Source organism: Felis catus, chromosome A2 (assembly GCF_018350175.1).
Source record: "Felis catus isolate Fca126 chromosome A2, F.catus_Fca126_mat1.0, whole genome shotgun sequence".
NCBI classification, from domain to species: domain Eukaryota; kingdom Metazoa; phylum Chordata; class Mammalia; order Carnivora; family Felidae; genus Felis; species Felis catus.
Genome location: NC_058369.1, coordinates 91,568,218 through 91,583,101, shown reverse-complemented (window position 1 = coordinate 91,583,101; position 14,884 = coordinate 91,568,218). Strand labels below are relative to the sequence as shown.

General features: G+C 39.2%; 1 protein-coding gene across 7 annotated transcripts in view; it reads left to right on the top strand.

Moving 5' to 3' along the window:
- The window catches only part of ABCB1 (ATP binding cassette subfamily B member 1), a 234,141-nt gene that overhangs the window by 179,519 nt on the left and 39,738 nt on the right, over window positions 1-14,884 (top strand). For all 7 annotated transcript variants that reach the window (NM_001171064.2, XM_019814933.3, XM_045041350.1 and 4 more), the window contains 4 exon segments: window positions 8,914-9,075; window positions 10,157-10,333; window positions 10,880-11,026; window positions 13,264-13,371. In NM_001171064.2, the coding sequence (NP_001164535.1) occupies window positions 8,914-9,075; window positions 10,157-10,333; window positions 10,880-11,026; window positions 13,264-13,371 (594 nt within the window).

Below are 14,884 nucleotides of genomic sequence, written 5' to 3'. Positions count from 1 at the left end.
CAATGAGAAATACAGATTCAAATGAAAATTGGTCTTCATTGCAGTCTTGAAAATTTGACTTTAGAGATAACCCAGTTATTTAGACTTTCTGTTTTGATAACAAGAGGAAGATATAATTAGAAGTTTCACATTTAATTTCCAAGATGTAAATACCTATTGAAGACTACCGGAAATGAGAAACCTCTTGTCCGCAGAGAACTGATGATGTTGGAAACTTACCTGGGCCATGAAAATTCCTTGACTGTCAACAGGGTTTGACCTTCCTACAATCCTTGAGTTCACATGACTTGTTCACGAAATCAGATTTGAGTGTACTGTGCCAGTCTTGTGTGCTTGGTCTCTGGCATGTATTGGTAACCAGGCTAGTTCTGTGAGGACAAGGAATGTGAAGACCTTTTTTTAAGTTTTTATTTAAATTCCAGTTAGTTAACATACAGTATAATATTAGTTTCAGGTATACAATATAGTGATTTAACACTTCCATACATCTGGTGCTCATCAAAATAGTGCTCTCCTTAATCCCCATCACCCACCCCCCAACAACCTCCCACAACCTTCAGTTTGTTCTCTATAGTTAAGAGTCTGTTTCTTGGTTTCCCTCCCTCTCTCTTTTTCTCTTTGCTTGTTTGATTTGTTAAATTCCACATTTGAGTGAAATCACATGGTGTTTGTCTTTCTCTGACTGAATTTCATTTAGCATAATGCTCTTTACCTCCATCCATGTCATTGCAAATGGCAAGATTTCATTCTTTTGTATGGCTGAATAATATTCCATTGTATATATATACCACATCTTTTTTACCTTTTCATCTGTTGATGGATACTTTTTGGCTATTTCCATAATTTGGCTATTATAGCTAATACTACTGTAAACATTGGGGTGCATGTATCCCTTTGAATTAGTGTTTGTGTATCCTTTGGGTAAATGCCTAGTAGTGCAATTGCTGGATCATAGGGTAGTTCTATTTTTAATTTTTTGAGGAACCTCCATACTGTTTTCCACAGTGGCTGCACTAGTTTGCATTCCCACCAGCAGTGCGAGAGGATTTCTTTTTCTCAGCATCCTCACCAACACCTGTTGTTTCTTGTGTTGTTGATTTTAGCCATTCTGACAGGTGTGAGGTAATGGCTCACTGTGATTTTGATTTGTATTTCCTTGCTGATAAGTGATACTGAGCATCTTTTCATGTGTCTGTTGGTCATCTGGATGTCTTCTGTGGAAAAATGTCTTTTCATGTCTTCTGCCCATGTTTTAATTGGATTATTCATTTTTTTGAGTGTTGAGTTTTATAAATTGTTTATATATCTTGGACACTAACCTTTATCAGATATGCCATTTGCAAATAACTTCTGCCATTCTATAGGTTGCCTTTTTTGTTTATTGTTCCCTTTGCTATGCAGAAGCTTTTTATTTAAGCTTAAGTCCTGTTAGTTAAGTCCTGTTAGTTCATTTTAGCTTTTGTTTCCTTTGGCTGAGGAGACATGTCTAGAAAGAAGTTGCTGTGGGCAGTGTCAAAGAGGTTACTACCTGTTGTTGCTCTAGGAATTTTATGGTTTCAAGTTTCAAATTTAGGTCTTTAATCCATTTTGAATTTATTTTTGTGTTGCTATAAGAAAGTGGTCAACTTTAATACATTTGCATGTGGTTATTTATCCAGTTTTCCCAAAACCATTTGTTAAAGAAATTGTCTTTTTCCTGTTCGATATTCTTTCCTGCTTTGCTGAAGATTAATTGAGCATATAGTTGTGTGTTCATTTCTGGGTTTTCTCTTCCATTCCATTTATCTTTCTGTCTGTTTTTGTGCCAGTACCATCCTGTTTTGATCACTACAGCCTTGTAATATAACTTGAAGTCTGGAATTGTGTTGCTTCCTGCTTTGCTTTTCTTTTTCAAGGTTGCTCTGCCTATTTGGGGTCTTTTGTGGTTCCCTATACATTTTAGGATTGTTTGTTTTAGCTCTGTGAAAAATGCTGTTGGTGTTTTCATAGGGATTGCATTAAATCTATAGATTGTTTTGAGTAATACAGACATTTTGACACTGTTCTTTCAATTCATGAGCATGGACTGTTTTTCCATTTCCTTGTGTCATATTCAATTTGTTTTATTGGTGTTTATAAAGTTTCAGGGTACAAGTCTTTCACCTCTTTGGTTAGATTTATTCCTAGGTATCTTACTGGTTTGGGTGCAATTGTATATGGATGATTCCTTTTCTGATGTTTCATTATTGATATCTAGAAATGCAGCAGATTTCTGCATGTTGATTTTGTATCCTGCAACTTTACTGAATTCATGTATCAGTTCTAGCAGTTTTTTGGTAAAGTCTTTTGGGTTATATAGAATATTATGTCGTCTGCAAGTAGTTTTACTTCTTCCTTACCAGTTTGGATGCTGTTTATTTCTTTGTGCTGTCTGATTGCTGTTGCTAGGACTTCCAGTACTATGTTAAATGATAGTGGTGAGAGTAGACATGTCTGTCTTGTTCCTGACCATAGAGAAAAAATTCAGTTTTTTCCCACTGAGGATGATATTAGCTGTGGGTTTTTCTCTTTTTTTAAGTTTATTAATTTTATTTTGAGAGAAACAAAGTGAGAGAAAGAGAGAGAGAGAGAGAGAGAGAGAGCAAGTGTGCAAGCGGGGGGAGGGACAGCAAGAGAGGAAGGAGAGAGAATTCTAAGCAGTCTCCTCACTCTCAGCACATAGCCTGATGTGGGACTTCAACTCACAAACTGTGAGATCATGGCCTGAGCTGAAACCAAGAGTCAGATGCTCAACCAGCTGAGCCACCCAGGTGCTCCAGCTGTGGGTTTTTCATATATGGCCTTTATTATGTTGAGGTATATTCCCTCTAAACCTACTTTGTTCAGGGATTTTTACCATGAATGGATGTTGTACTTTGTCAAATGCTTTTTTTTTGAATCTATTGAAATTATCATATGGTTCTTATCTTTTCTTTCATTAATGTGCGGTATCGTGTTGATTGATTTGAGAATATTGAACTACCCTGAGTAAATCCCACTTGACTGTGGTGGGTGACTTTTTAACGTATTGTTGAATTTGGTTTGTTAGTATTTTACTGAGAATTTTTATATCCATGTTCATCAGGGATATTGACCTGTAGTTCTCTTTTTAGTGGAGTCCTTATCTGGTTTTGGTATCAGGATAATGCTGGCCTCATAGAATGAATTTGGAAGTTTTCCTCCCTTTTCTATTTTTGGAATAGTTTGAGAAGAATGGGTATTAATTCTTCCTTAAATGTTTACTGGAAATCACCTCTGAAGCCACCTGGCCCTGACTTTGTTTGTTGGGAGTTTTTTGATTACTGATTCAATTTCTTTGCTGGTTACAGTCTGTTCAAGTCTTCTATTTCTTCCTGTTTCAGTTTTGGTAGTTTATATATTTCTAGGAATTTATCCATTTCTTCCAGGTTGTCCAAATTGTTGACATATAGTTTTTTATAATATTCTCTTATAATTGTTTGTATTTCTGTGTTGTCGGTTGTTATTTTTCCTTTCTCATTTGTGATTTTATTTATTTAGGTCCTTGCTCTTTTCTTTTTGATAAATCTGGCTAGAGGTTTATGAATTTTATTAACTTTTTCAAAGAACCAGCTCTTGATTTCATTGACCTAGTCTGTGGTTTCCTATATCATTTATTTCTGATCTAGTCTTTATTATTTCCTTCCTTCTAAGGCTCTAGGTTTCATTTGTTGTTCTTTTCTACCTCCTTTAGGTGTCAGAGTAGGTTGTTTATTTGGGATTTTTCTTGCTTTTGAAATAGGCCTGTATTGCTATATACTTCCCTCTTAGAACTGCTTTTGCTGCATCCCAAAGGTTTGGGACTTCTGTGTTTTCATTTTTATTTTTTTCCATGTATTTTTATTTTTTTTTAATTTATTTTTTTTTCAACGTTTATTTATTTTGGGGACAGAGAGAGACAGAGCATGAACGGGGGAGGGGCAGAGAGAGAGGGAGACACAGAATCGGAAACAGGCTCCAGGCTCTGAGCCATCAGCCCACAGCCTGACGCGGGGCTCGAACTCACAGACCGCGAGATCGTGACCTGGCTGAAGTCGGATGCCCAACTGACTGCGCCACCCAGGCGCCCCTCCATGTATTTTTAAATTTCTTCTTTGATTTCCTGGTTGACTCATTCATTGTTTGATAGTGTGTTGTTGAGCCTCCATGTATTTGTGGTCTTTTCAGATTTTTTTTTTATGATTGACTTTATTTCATAGTGTTGTGGTCAGAAAAGGTGCATGGTATGATTTCAATGTTTCTGTGTTGAGGTTTTTTTTTGTTGTTGTTGGCTAATATGTGAACTATTCTGGAGAATGTTCCATGTGCACTTGAAAAGAATATGTATTCTGCTGTTTTAAGATGAAATGTTCTGAATATATCTGTTAAATCTATCTAGTCCAGTGTGTCATTCAAAGCCACTGTTTCCTTGTTTATTTTCAGTTTAGATGATCTGTCCATTGATGTAAGTGGGTGTTAAAGTTGCTTCCTCTTATTGTGTTATTTCAGTTAGTTCCTTTATGTTTGTTATTAATTGTTTTATATATTTGGGTGCTTACATGTTGGGTGCATATTTGTAATTGTTATATCTTCTTGTTGGATTGTCCCCTTTATGATTATATAATACCCATCTTTGCCTCTTTTTACAGTCTTTCTTTTAAAGTCTGGTTTATCCACTCTGGAAAACAGTGTGGAGGTTCCTCAAAAAATTAAAAATAGACCTACCCTATGACCCAGCAATAGCATTGCTAGGAATTTACCCAAGGGATACAGGAGTACTGATGCATAGGGGCACTTGTACCCCAATTTTTATAGCAGCACTCTCAACAATAGCCAAATTATGGAAAGAGCCTAAATGTCCATCAACTGATGAATGGATGAAGAAATTGTGGTTTATATACACAATGGAGTACTACGTGGCAATGAGAAAGAATGAAATATGGCCCTTTGTAGCAACGTGGATGGAACTGGAGAGTGTGATGCTAAGTGAAATAAGCCATACAGAGAAAGAGACAATACCATATGTTTTCACTCTTATGTGGATCCTGAGAAACTTAGCAGAAACCAATGGGGGAGGGGAAGGAAAAAAAAAAAAGGAGGTTAGAGTGGGAGAGAGCCAAAGCATAAGAGACTCTTAAAAATTGAAAACAAACTGAGGGTTGATGGGGGGGTGGGAGGGAGGGGAGGGTGGGTGATGGGTATTGAGGAGGGCACCTTTTGGGATGAGCACTGGGTGTTGTATGGAAACCAGTTGGACAATAAACTTCATATATTGAAAAAATAAATAAAGTCTGGTTTATCCAATATAAGTATTGCTACTCTGGCTTTCTTTTGATACCCATTTATGTGATAAATGTTTCTCCACCTCCTCACTTTCAACCTGTAGGTGTCGTTGGTTCTAAAATGAGTCTCTTGTAGGCAGCATATAGATGGATCTTATTTTTTTATTCATTCTGACACCCTGAGTCTTTTGATTGGAGTGTTTAATCCATTAACATTCAAAGTAATTATTGATAGAGATGTATTTAATGCCATTTTATTACTTGTTTTGTCATTGTTTCTAGAGGTTTTCTCTGATCCTTTTTTGTCTTTGTCTCTTTTGGTCTCTCTGTTGCACTCAAAGCGTACCCTTTAATATTTCTTGCAGGGCTTTTTTAGTGGTCACAAACTCCTTTAGTTTTTGTTTGTCTGGGAAACTCTATCTCTCCTTTTGTTCTGAATGGTAGCCTTGCAGAATAGAGTATTCTTGACTGCAGATTTTTCCCTTTCAGCGCTTAAATATATCCTGGCACTCCTTTTTGACTTCCCAAGTTTCTGTTGAGAGATCTCCAGCTAGTCTTATGGGTTTTCCCTTGTAAGTTAACACTTTTTTTTCTTGCTGACTTTAAGATTTTTTTTTATCACTATATTTTGCAAATTTAATTACAGTGTGTCTTGGTGTTGGCCTGCTTTTGTTGATTTTAATAGGAATTCTTTTTGTCTTCTGGATTTGGATGTCTGGTTTTGTTGTTGTTGTTGTTGTTGTTGTTAGATTAGGGAACTTTTCTGCTATTATTTCTTGAAATAATTTTTCTGCCCCCTTTTCTCTTCCTGTCCTGGGACTCCTATAATAGGAATGTTACTATGTTTGATGGAGTCACTGAGTTCCCAAAGTCTATTCTCCTTTTCCACAATTCTTTCTCTTTTGTTCAGCTTTATTATTTTTCATTATTTTGTTTTCTAGGTCATTAGTTCATTCCTTTGATTCTTCCAGCCTGCTGTTCATTGCATCAAACCTGTTTCCAATCTCTGTGGTAGGGATCTCCCTGAAATCTTCTTTTCTCAAGTCCCCAGTGAAGATCCTTATGATTGTTGCTTTAAATTCTCCATCAGGCATGTTACTTATATCTGTTTTGCTTAGTTCTCTGGCCATGGCTTTATCTTGTTCTTTCATTTGGGATAAATTCCTCTGTCTTAGTATGTTCTAAGTGTCTGCCTTCTTCTCTGTGTTAGAAAGGCCATTTATGTCTCCTGCTTCTGAAAATGATGACCTTATAAAGAAGTAGTCATGTAGTATCCAGGGCCTGGTGCTTCAGGGAGTGTCTCTGGTTTGTACTATGTGTGCTCTGCTATTGTGTTTTGGCTGCTCTATCCTTCAGGCCAGGCATCTGCAGAGGCTCTCCTTGTCTGCTGTGGGCAGTGTTTGATCCTTGGCCTGAATGTGGTTTTAACTAGGTATGCTCTGGTCTGCTTGTGAAGTGAGACTTCATACCAACTCCCCAGAACTGAGGCCCTGCAGAACTCTCTGATTGGGAGACATAGAGTGGGCATGAGTGGGTGCTGGTCTTCTCGGGGAGGACCCCGCCACTCTGAGACTAACGCAAGCCTGACTTAGAATGGCAGTCCCGCCAGAGCATGGTGAGGGGGAGCTTGGTTTCAGCAAGTTAGGCAGCCTTTGTCTGAGCTGAGCTGTTTCCCTCAGGTAGCTCTCTGTTTATGCTGAGGGGCCAGGGAGGGAAGTGGCACCAGCCAGACAGCTCCTTTGTTCCCGGAGACACGTCTCGAGGAATGCTGCCTGACAGGGAAGTACTCCAAGAATAGTGGATAATCTCCCCACAGTTTACCCCAGATGTTTTTTCAGATTGCTCTTTCCATACTGTCTGCCTCCAGGGTTTTTGCCTGCCTTCTTTCTAGGAGCAGCACAGTGACCTCTTGGCTCTATCCCAGCCAAGCCTGCTGACCTTTAAAACGCCAGGCTTTAGAGACATGGTGTGGGCAAGGGCTTGTCCTGGTCTTCTGGGGAAGGGGTCCACAGCACTGGGAATGAGACACGCTTGACCGAGAAGGACAGTTCTGCCAGAGCACAGGGGTGTGGAGCTTGGTGTAAGTGAGTCAGGCAGCCTGTGCTGGTGCTGGTGCTGGTGCTGGTGCTGGTGCTGGTGCTGCGGTGCTTCCTGCAGGTGACTCTGTGTTTATGCGAAATGGCACCTGCCAGCTCCCTTGTCCCCAAGGGGCAATTCCATGAACTCTGCCTCCTGCTCTCAGAACAGCAAACAGTATCCCCCAGTGTGCCCCAAGCATTTTTCAGGTAGCTGTTTACACACTATCTGTCCCCAGGTTGTTTGCCTGCCTTCTCTCCAGGAGCAGCACAGTGCCCTCCTGGCTCTGTCCCAGGCAAGCCTACTGATCTTTAAAACTCCAGGCTTGGGGCGCCTGGGTGGCGCAGTCGGTTAAGCGTCTGACTTTAGCCAGGTCACGATCTCGCGGTCCATGAGTTCGAGCCCCGCGTCGGGCTCTGGGCTGATGGCTCAGAGCCTGGAGCCTGTTTCCTATTCTGTGTCTCCCTCTCTCTCTGCCCCTTGCCCGTTCATGCTCTGTCTCTCTCTGTCCCAAAAATAAATAAACGTTGAAAAAAAAAATAAAAAAATAAAATAAAAAAAAAAAATAAAACTCCAGGCTTTAAGGGGCACCTGGGTGGCTCAGTTGGCTAAGTGCCAGACTTCAGCTCAGGTCATGATCTCACGGTTTGTGGGTTTGTGGTTTGTGGTTTGTGCCCCACGTCGGGCTCTGTGCTGACAGCTCAGAGCCTGGAGGCTGCTTCCGATTCTGTGTCTCCCTCTCTCTCTGTCCCTCCCCCGTTCACATTCTGTCTCTCTCTCAAAAATAAATACACGTTAAAAAAAAAAAGGGGGGGGAACTCTTTAAAAAAAAAAAGAAAAACATTTGCATAGCTCTTCAGTTTTTCCATAATGCTTCTACCTAGGAGTGAGTACCATTTATTAAGCACTTACAGTGCATATATCATAATGCTTTGTGTACATTATATTATTTGGTCATCACAACTACTCTAAGAAGTGAGTACTAATATTATCTCCATTTTATATGTGAACAAATCGAACTCACGTAAGTTAAAAGAGTTGAATAAAATCCTAGAATTTATAATTGGCAGAACTAAGGTTTGAATTCAGATCAGTGTGACACTGGAGACTGACTGCTGCTGCCTCACACTCCTTGTCCATCTGAATCATCCAGAGATCCTGTGAGATGGGATGCCATGGATCCCCAGACTGATGCTATCTAGTCTGCACCAGTAATGCACATTGACCTGTGTCTGCTCTGACTGGCCAGTGCCTGGACCGTAGCATTTTTTACTTTGTATAAACCCCTTATTACTATTGTAAACTGAGGCTGATAGAGGTTAAGTAAAATATTTAGAAGCTTACATAACATTACTAGGTGATTATCATATTTGTGTTAATAATAAAACATTTTTAAATCATTATCAATTGACTATACATTTACTGAAACAAGAGTACCTTATATAGTTTAGATGGCTTTACAGTGTCCAAGTAAATCTAAATTGAATGAATTTTTGCATGTAATTGTTCATTTATTCAAAAACCTAACCTTTCTCTTTAGGCCAGAAAAGGCCGGACCACCATAGTGGTAGCTCATCGTTTGTCTACAATTCGTAATGCTGATGTCATCGCCGGTTTTGATGATGGAGTCATTGTGGAGAAGGGAAATCATGATGAACTCATGAAAGAGGAAGGCATTTACTTCAAACTTGTCACAATGCAGGTATAATCCAACTATAGAATTTTCCTGAACTGTCTCAGGTATAAGCTGATTTTGTGTGTTTAGTACTATAAATAAACATTACTTGATTTTGTTAATAAGTGAGAAAAATAACTGGGGAATTCAGACCAGATTTTTTTCCCCATTTAAAAGGAAGGAAAATAAAGAAGGATAATTAGAGAAAATTAAACATTGAAAAACGTTGAAAGGTAATCTATCCACCATAGTAGGCATTAGCCACATGTAATTACTGACATGTCAGTGGTAGTTATTCTGAAATGAAGTGTTTTAGGGAGAAAATGCATACCATATTCCAAGGACGTGGTACCAAAGAAGAATGCAAAATATCACAGTAAGTTTTTACATCGATTGCATGTTGAAATGCCAGTATCTTGCATATATTAGGTTTAAACCAAATACGTAGTACAAACGGATTTCCCTCTTATATTTTTTAATGTGGCCACTGAGAAAATTTTATTTTATTTATTTATTTTTTTATTTTAAAAAGTTTTTTTTAACATTTATTCAGTTTTGAGAGACAGAGACAGAGTGTGTGTTGGTGAGGGGCATAGAGACGGAGACACAGAATCTGAAGCAGGCTCCAGATTCTGAGCTGTCAGCACAGAGCCCGACATGGGGCTGGAACCCATGAACCATGAGATGATGGCCTGAGCCAAAGTTGGACGCTTACCTGACTGAACGACCTAGACTCCTCAGCTACTGAGAAACTTTTAAATGACAAGTATGGGTCACAGAATGGCTTGGATCATATTCCCATTGATAGCACTGGTCCAAAGCAAATAGGATTGAGGCCCAAACACCCACAAAAAGGACATCACAACGTAAGATATAGGGAAAGGATGTCATGTTATTTCAGCATATTCAGTGACAATCCTTCTTCAGTGGTTTTAATTTTCAAATATATCACACATTCACACATGCACAGAAACCCTCAGCAACTTAACTTTATCCTTTCCTATAATGATGTAAATTACCACTTTCCTTGATAGCTGATGGTTGGCAATTAACTTTCATTATTTTTTCCCAGGCTAACCCACTTGTGCGTATTTCTTGTTTACTTTAGACAAGAGGAAATGAAATTGAATTAGAAAATGCAGTTTATGAATCCATAAGTGAAATTGATGCCTTGGAAATGTCTCCAAAAGATTCAGGATCCAGTTTAATTAGAAGAAGATCAACCCGCAAGAGTATACATGCGTCACAAGGCCAAGATAGAAAGCATGGTACAAAAGAGAACTTGGTATGGAGGAGGATGTAGTTATGTCTTCAACCCTCTCTCTGTGGCTTTCGTAGTTTGGTGGGCTAGCAGTGGGGTGGTAGGGGTCAAAACAAGAAAGGGTTATCCAGAATCCTTCTGTCGTGTCTCCCAAAACCTTCCACAGACAAAATCTCAACATTTTAGATTCAGGTTAGAATGTATGAATGAGAATTTATAGGACAAGAATTTTACAATTAGAATTTATAATGTTAAAGAGATTCTAAGGGGTCTTCAAATATGGATAGCTCTATTCTTTTATCCCTACTTGTAAATCCTCTTGCCCTGTTCCAAGTGTGATTTTCCAGATGTCAGGTTGAATGTTTGTGGAGACAGCATTTATTTCTTAAAATATAAAGGAGTAATATAACAATCTTTTTTAAAAAGTTAAATAGCCACCAATTCGTAAGAAAACAGGAATAAAAAAAATCTTCATTTAAAAATTTGTGCATACTGAAGAACTGCGCATCATTAAATCAATCGAGGATCAGTCTTTTTATAACTAGCCTGTTGTCATATTTTGTTTCCCAGGATGAACATGTACCTCCAGTTTCCTTCTGGAGGATTCTGAAGCTCAATATAACTGAATGGCCTTATTTTGTGGTTGGTATATTCTGTGCTATTATAAATGGAGGCCTGCAACCAGCATTTTCAGTAATTTTTTCAAGGATTATAGGGGTAAGTGTCTATGTCCATTTTTTTGGATTGACTTGTGAGGCCTGACTAAAGAATGAGCTGTTTATATTTGTAAGTGTACACACAAGCCCAAAAAAATGAGGACCTTCATATGAAACTCTGCAACTTGAAGATGTAAGAATGCAAATCTGATTTGTGATAGAAAGACTACTTTTTCAAGCTTTCCTTCATCCTTGCGGTTGGTTGCTGTCTTAGGGCCCAGATTGCTGAAATAGTCACAAAACCGACTAGATGACTCTCTCTTGCCTGCCGTCACTGGGCTCTGAGTAGACGTCGTGAAAAGTCCTGTCACCAGTGTGCTTGTCAGACTGGCTTGAGACAGAGCCATTCTGGGACAGACACACTTGTCAGGACACAAGCAGGAATGCCGCCTCTGTGAGGTGTCCATCCCACTTGTAAAGATGAAAACAAAAAGCAACAGCTTCTGAAAAGTTGACATATTTTGTCTGCACCTGCTTTTAAGGAAGGCATTTTCAACAATAATGCTACAACCCAGGCAGGAATGCTCTCTGTTTAATGGTAGGTGTTCATATATCAAGCTGAGGCTACCCTTGCCACCATACCTGCTGAAAAAATTGCAGAGAAAGAAGTTGATCCCTACGTGAAGGATGCGAAACTCTAACTTGTGATTATACTAAAAACTACGTAAATATTCAGCTCTCTACCCATGCTTGGCTAACTTATTTCTGGTTGATACTCATATGTATAATGTATTCATTCAAGAAATATTTTTTTCAGTGACTGCTCTGAGCCATATACTATTCTAGGTGGTGAAAAATACCAAGAAGGAGTTAGTGTCTGATTGCATAGAGCATATGTTCTAGGACAAGGGTTAGCAGACTTTTTCTTTAAAGGGTAAGATAGTAAACAGTTTAGATTTTGAGGGCCAGATGGTCTCTGTTGCAAATACTTAGCTCTCCTGTTGTAGTGCAGAAGCATCCATATACAAGCAGAAACAAACATGGCAGTATCCCATTAAGGCTTTATATAGACATTTGGCTGGGGGTCCACAGGGAGCTGATCCCTGTTCTAACATTTGTTGTACAGTCAGGGAGGTAGACAGTTTGCATCATCAGAAAAAAAAAATGGAAATAGGAATGGGTTTGGCTGTATGTAACGAAAACTCAGCCTAAGAACTTTATATTTTTCTCATTCCTCATGTAACAGTAAGGCTGGAAGCAAATGATCCAGGGCTAGCACATTGGTTAGGCAACCAGTTATGTGCCTGGTTGAAGGTTTGTAACACAGAATTTAAGGCTGTGGGCTCTGAGTTAGATTGCTCATGTTTATCTCTTGGGCCATCACTTGCTGGCTGTGTTAACTCAGACAGGTTAATTAGCCTCTCTGAGCTTCAGTTACTGTTTACAAAATGGTGATGATAATAAACCTTAGGAGGTGATAGGATAAAAGGAACAATATACATGAATTTGTGTAGAAGAATATCTGAATATCTGTCACGGAATAAGGGCTTGCTGATTGTTTGCTTTTTTTTTTTTTTTTTTGGTTGCAATAACTAATCATCAAAAATTGATCTCCTCTAAAAGGCTGTTGTTACTTTACAGAGTATAAAGTTGAATAGGTTGGATTAGGAGTGTAGCTCTGTTACAAGACAGTTTTGGCCCACTGTGAAGGGAGTTGTTTCTTTCCTGGGAAGCGGTGACTCTCTGTGTTCTCTAAGCCCAACACATCCTATGAGCCTTCTTACCATCTCTGGAAAGATCTCCATGTGTGGTGCTGGGTCAGCTGGCTGTCCAGCCGGCCATCCAAAAAAGCCTACCTCAAGGAGGCTCCTTTCATGCCGAAGGCCTGGGCTCTCTCTAGTTTACCAAAACAGCATTGGCAGGTTTGTCTCCAGTTTGAAATGTTCAAATTGTAAAACAAACTGCCATTGAGTGTGGTTTCCCATCAAAAGAAGAAGACAGTATTTATTCTCATTTCTACTTTACATAGTAGGTGTGGCTCTTGGGGCACTCAATTACTCCAAGAGGGGTGTGCCCAGAAAAAGGAGTGGATCCCTTTAGGAACGACAGACGCATTCTCAGCCCCTAAGGAAGGAAGAGTACACACACCTTTAGGTTTGGCATTAGGGAAACCAGCCCTGACTTCTGTTTTACTAAAGCTATCTTGACCCCCAAATACTGTGCTTGACAGGACATGAGTCAGACCCAGAATGACTTCCTTAGGCCTTGAACTGAAACCTTTCAATATTTTCTTAACAGGTTTTTACCAGAGTTGAGGATCCTGAAACAAAACGACAGAATAGTAACATATTTTCATTATTGTTTCTAGTCCTTGGAATTATTTCTTTCATTACATTTTTCCTTCAGGTAAATATCTACATTTTCACTTGATTCATTTTGGGGAATGCATTATTATTCAACTGGGGAAATTTCTAAACATCTGTGTGATTTTTTCTTATAAACTGGACTGTTAGCAACCAAGTTTCTTTGACCTACTCATTTATTATTTTTTTAAGTTTTATTTTTATTTATTTTGAGAGAGAGAGAGAGAGAGAATGCCCAAGTGGGGGAGGGACAGAGAAAGGGAGAGACAATCCCAGGCAGGCTCTGCATTGTCAGTGCAGAGCCTAATAAAGGCCTCGAACTCACAAGCCATGAGATCATGACCCGAGCTGAAGTCAGACGCTTCATGGACTGAGCCACTGAAGCTCAGTCCCTTCTTTGACATAATTAAAACAAAGATGTTTTGCTTTCACTTTGCTTGGTTACCTTTTCCTCCCCAACATGACTTCCTCTAACTGAAATATTAATGAAATCAGAGGGAAGCGGGTATTTGATCTAATACAATGATTGAAAATGAAAGCTAGGTACTCAAAAATGGAATTCAGGGAATCCCTGGGCATAAGTTTGGATAGAAATACTGCCAGTCACTTTAAGTACTCAAAATGCTTTGTTATGTTCTGAAAACAACAAAAAGCAAAAAACACGTTAAGCAAGTCACACTATTTTAAAAATGTTTGAAGAGTTTATCATTCAACTTTTGCTAAAGGAGAAAGAACCTTTTTAATGATGGAAGAATGTCAGTCTTCAAACAGAAAGTGTATGACACATTTTTGAAGAGTCAGATTTTGCAGCTTGCAAATGATGTGGCTGGAACAAAACTGTAAAGGAATTAAGTGCTCTAAAAGTTTAGTATGATAAGGCGGTGTTAGACTTTGATTCAAGTATGAGCTGCACCAATTCCTAATTTTGTGTTTGGGGGCAATAAAATAATTTAAACCAACCCTCAGTTTCCTCATCTATAAAATAGGAATATTAGTACCTGCCTCTTGATGACTGAAAGAAATAATTGTGACCTGGGTCACGTGCCCCTCTGTGTTGGGGGGAGGAGTGTGCTGGCCAGCAGCTATGCAGTCTTTGGGACCAGAGCCCCACACACCTTTGGAGCCAGACTGCAAAGCTGCTTTCTGCGTGGCCCACAGGGAGATGAGTCCCCACCATCAAGGGATCCACGGCCACTTCCAAGGTTGTTTTATTCTGAGAAGGTCATTTATAAGGACCATGCTCTTCCTAGCCCCAGCTGGAGCAAGGACATGAGCCTCCTCTTTGACCAGCTCCTGAGGAAAGGTGCAGACAGCTCCTGGAAACATTTGCCTTCATATACAAATGTAAATCTACTGGAAAGATCAAAGACTTCAAAACCTTTTTTCCTCACACAAAGCCTATAAAAGAACAGATGTCACAGACCCCACTCTTTCCCAGAAGTTTTGAGGAAGGCCTGAGCTTTGAATATGCAATGTTTCATAGTCATGCTGAAGAAAAGATATTTGCATATTTCAATGAGATACTTACTTGCAAGGAACACGTAGATTCCTTCGTG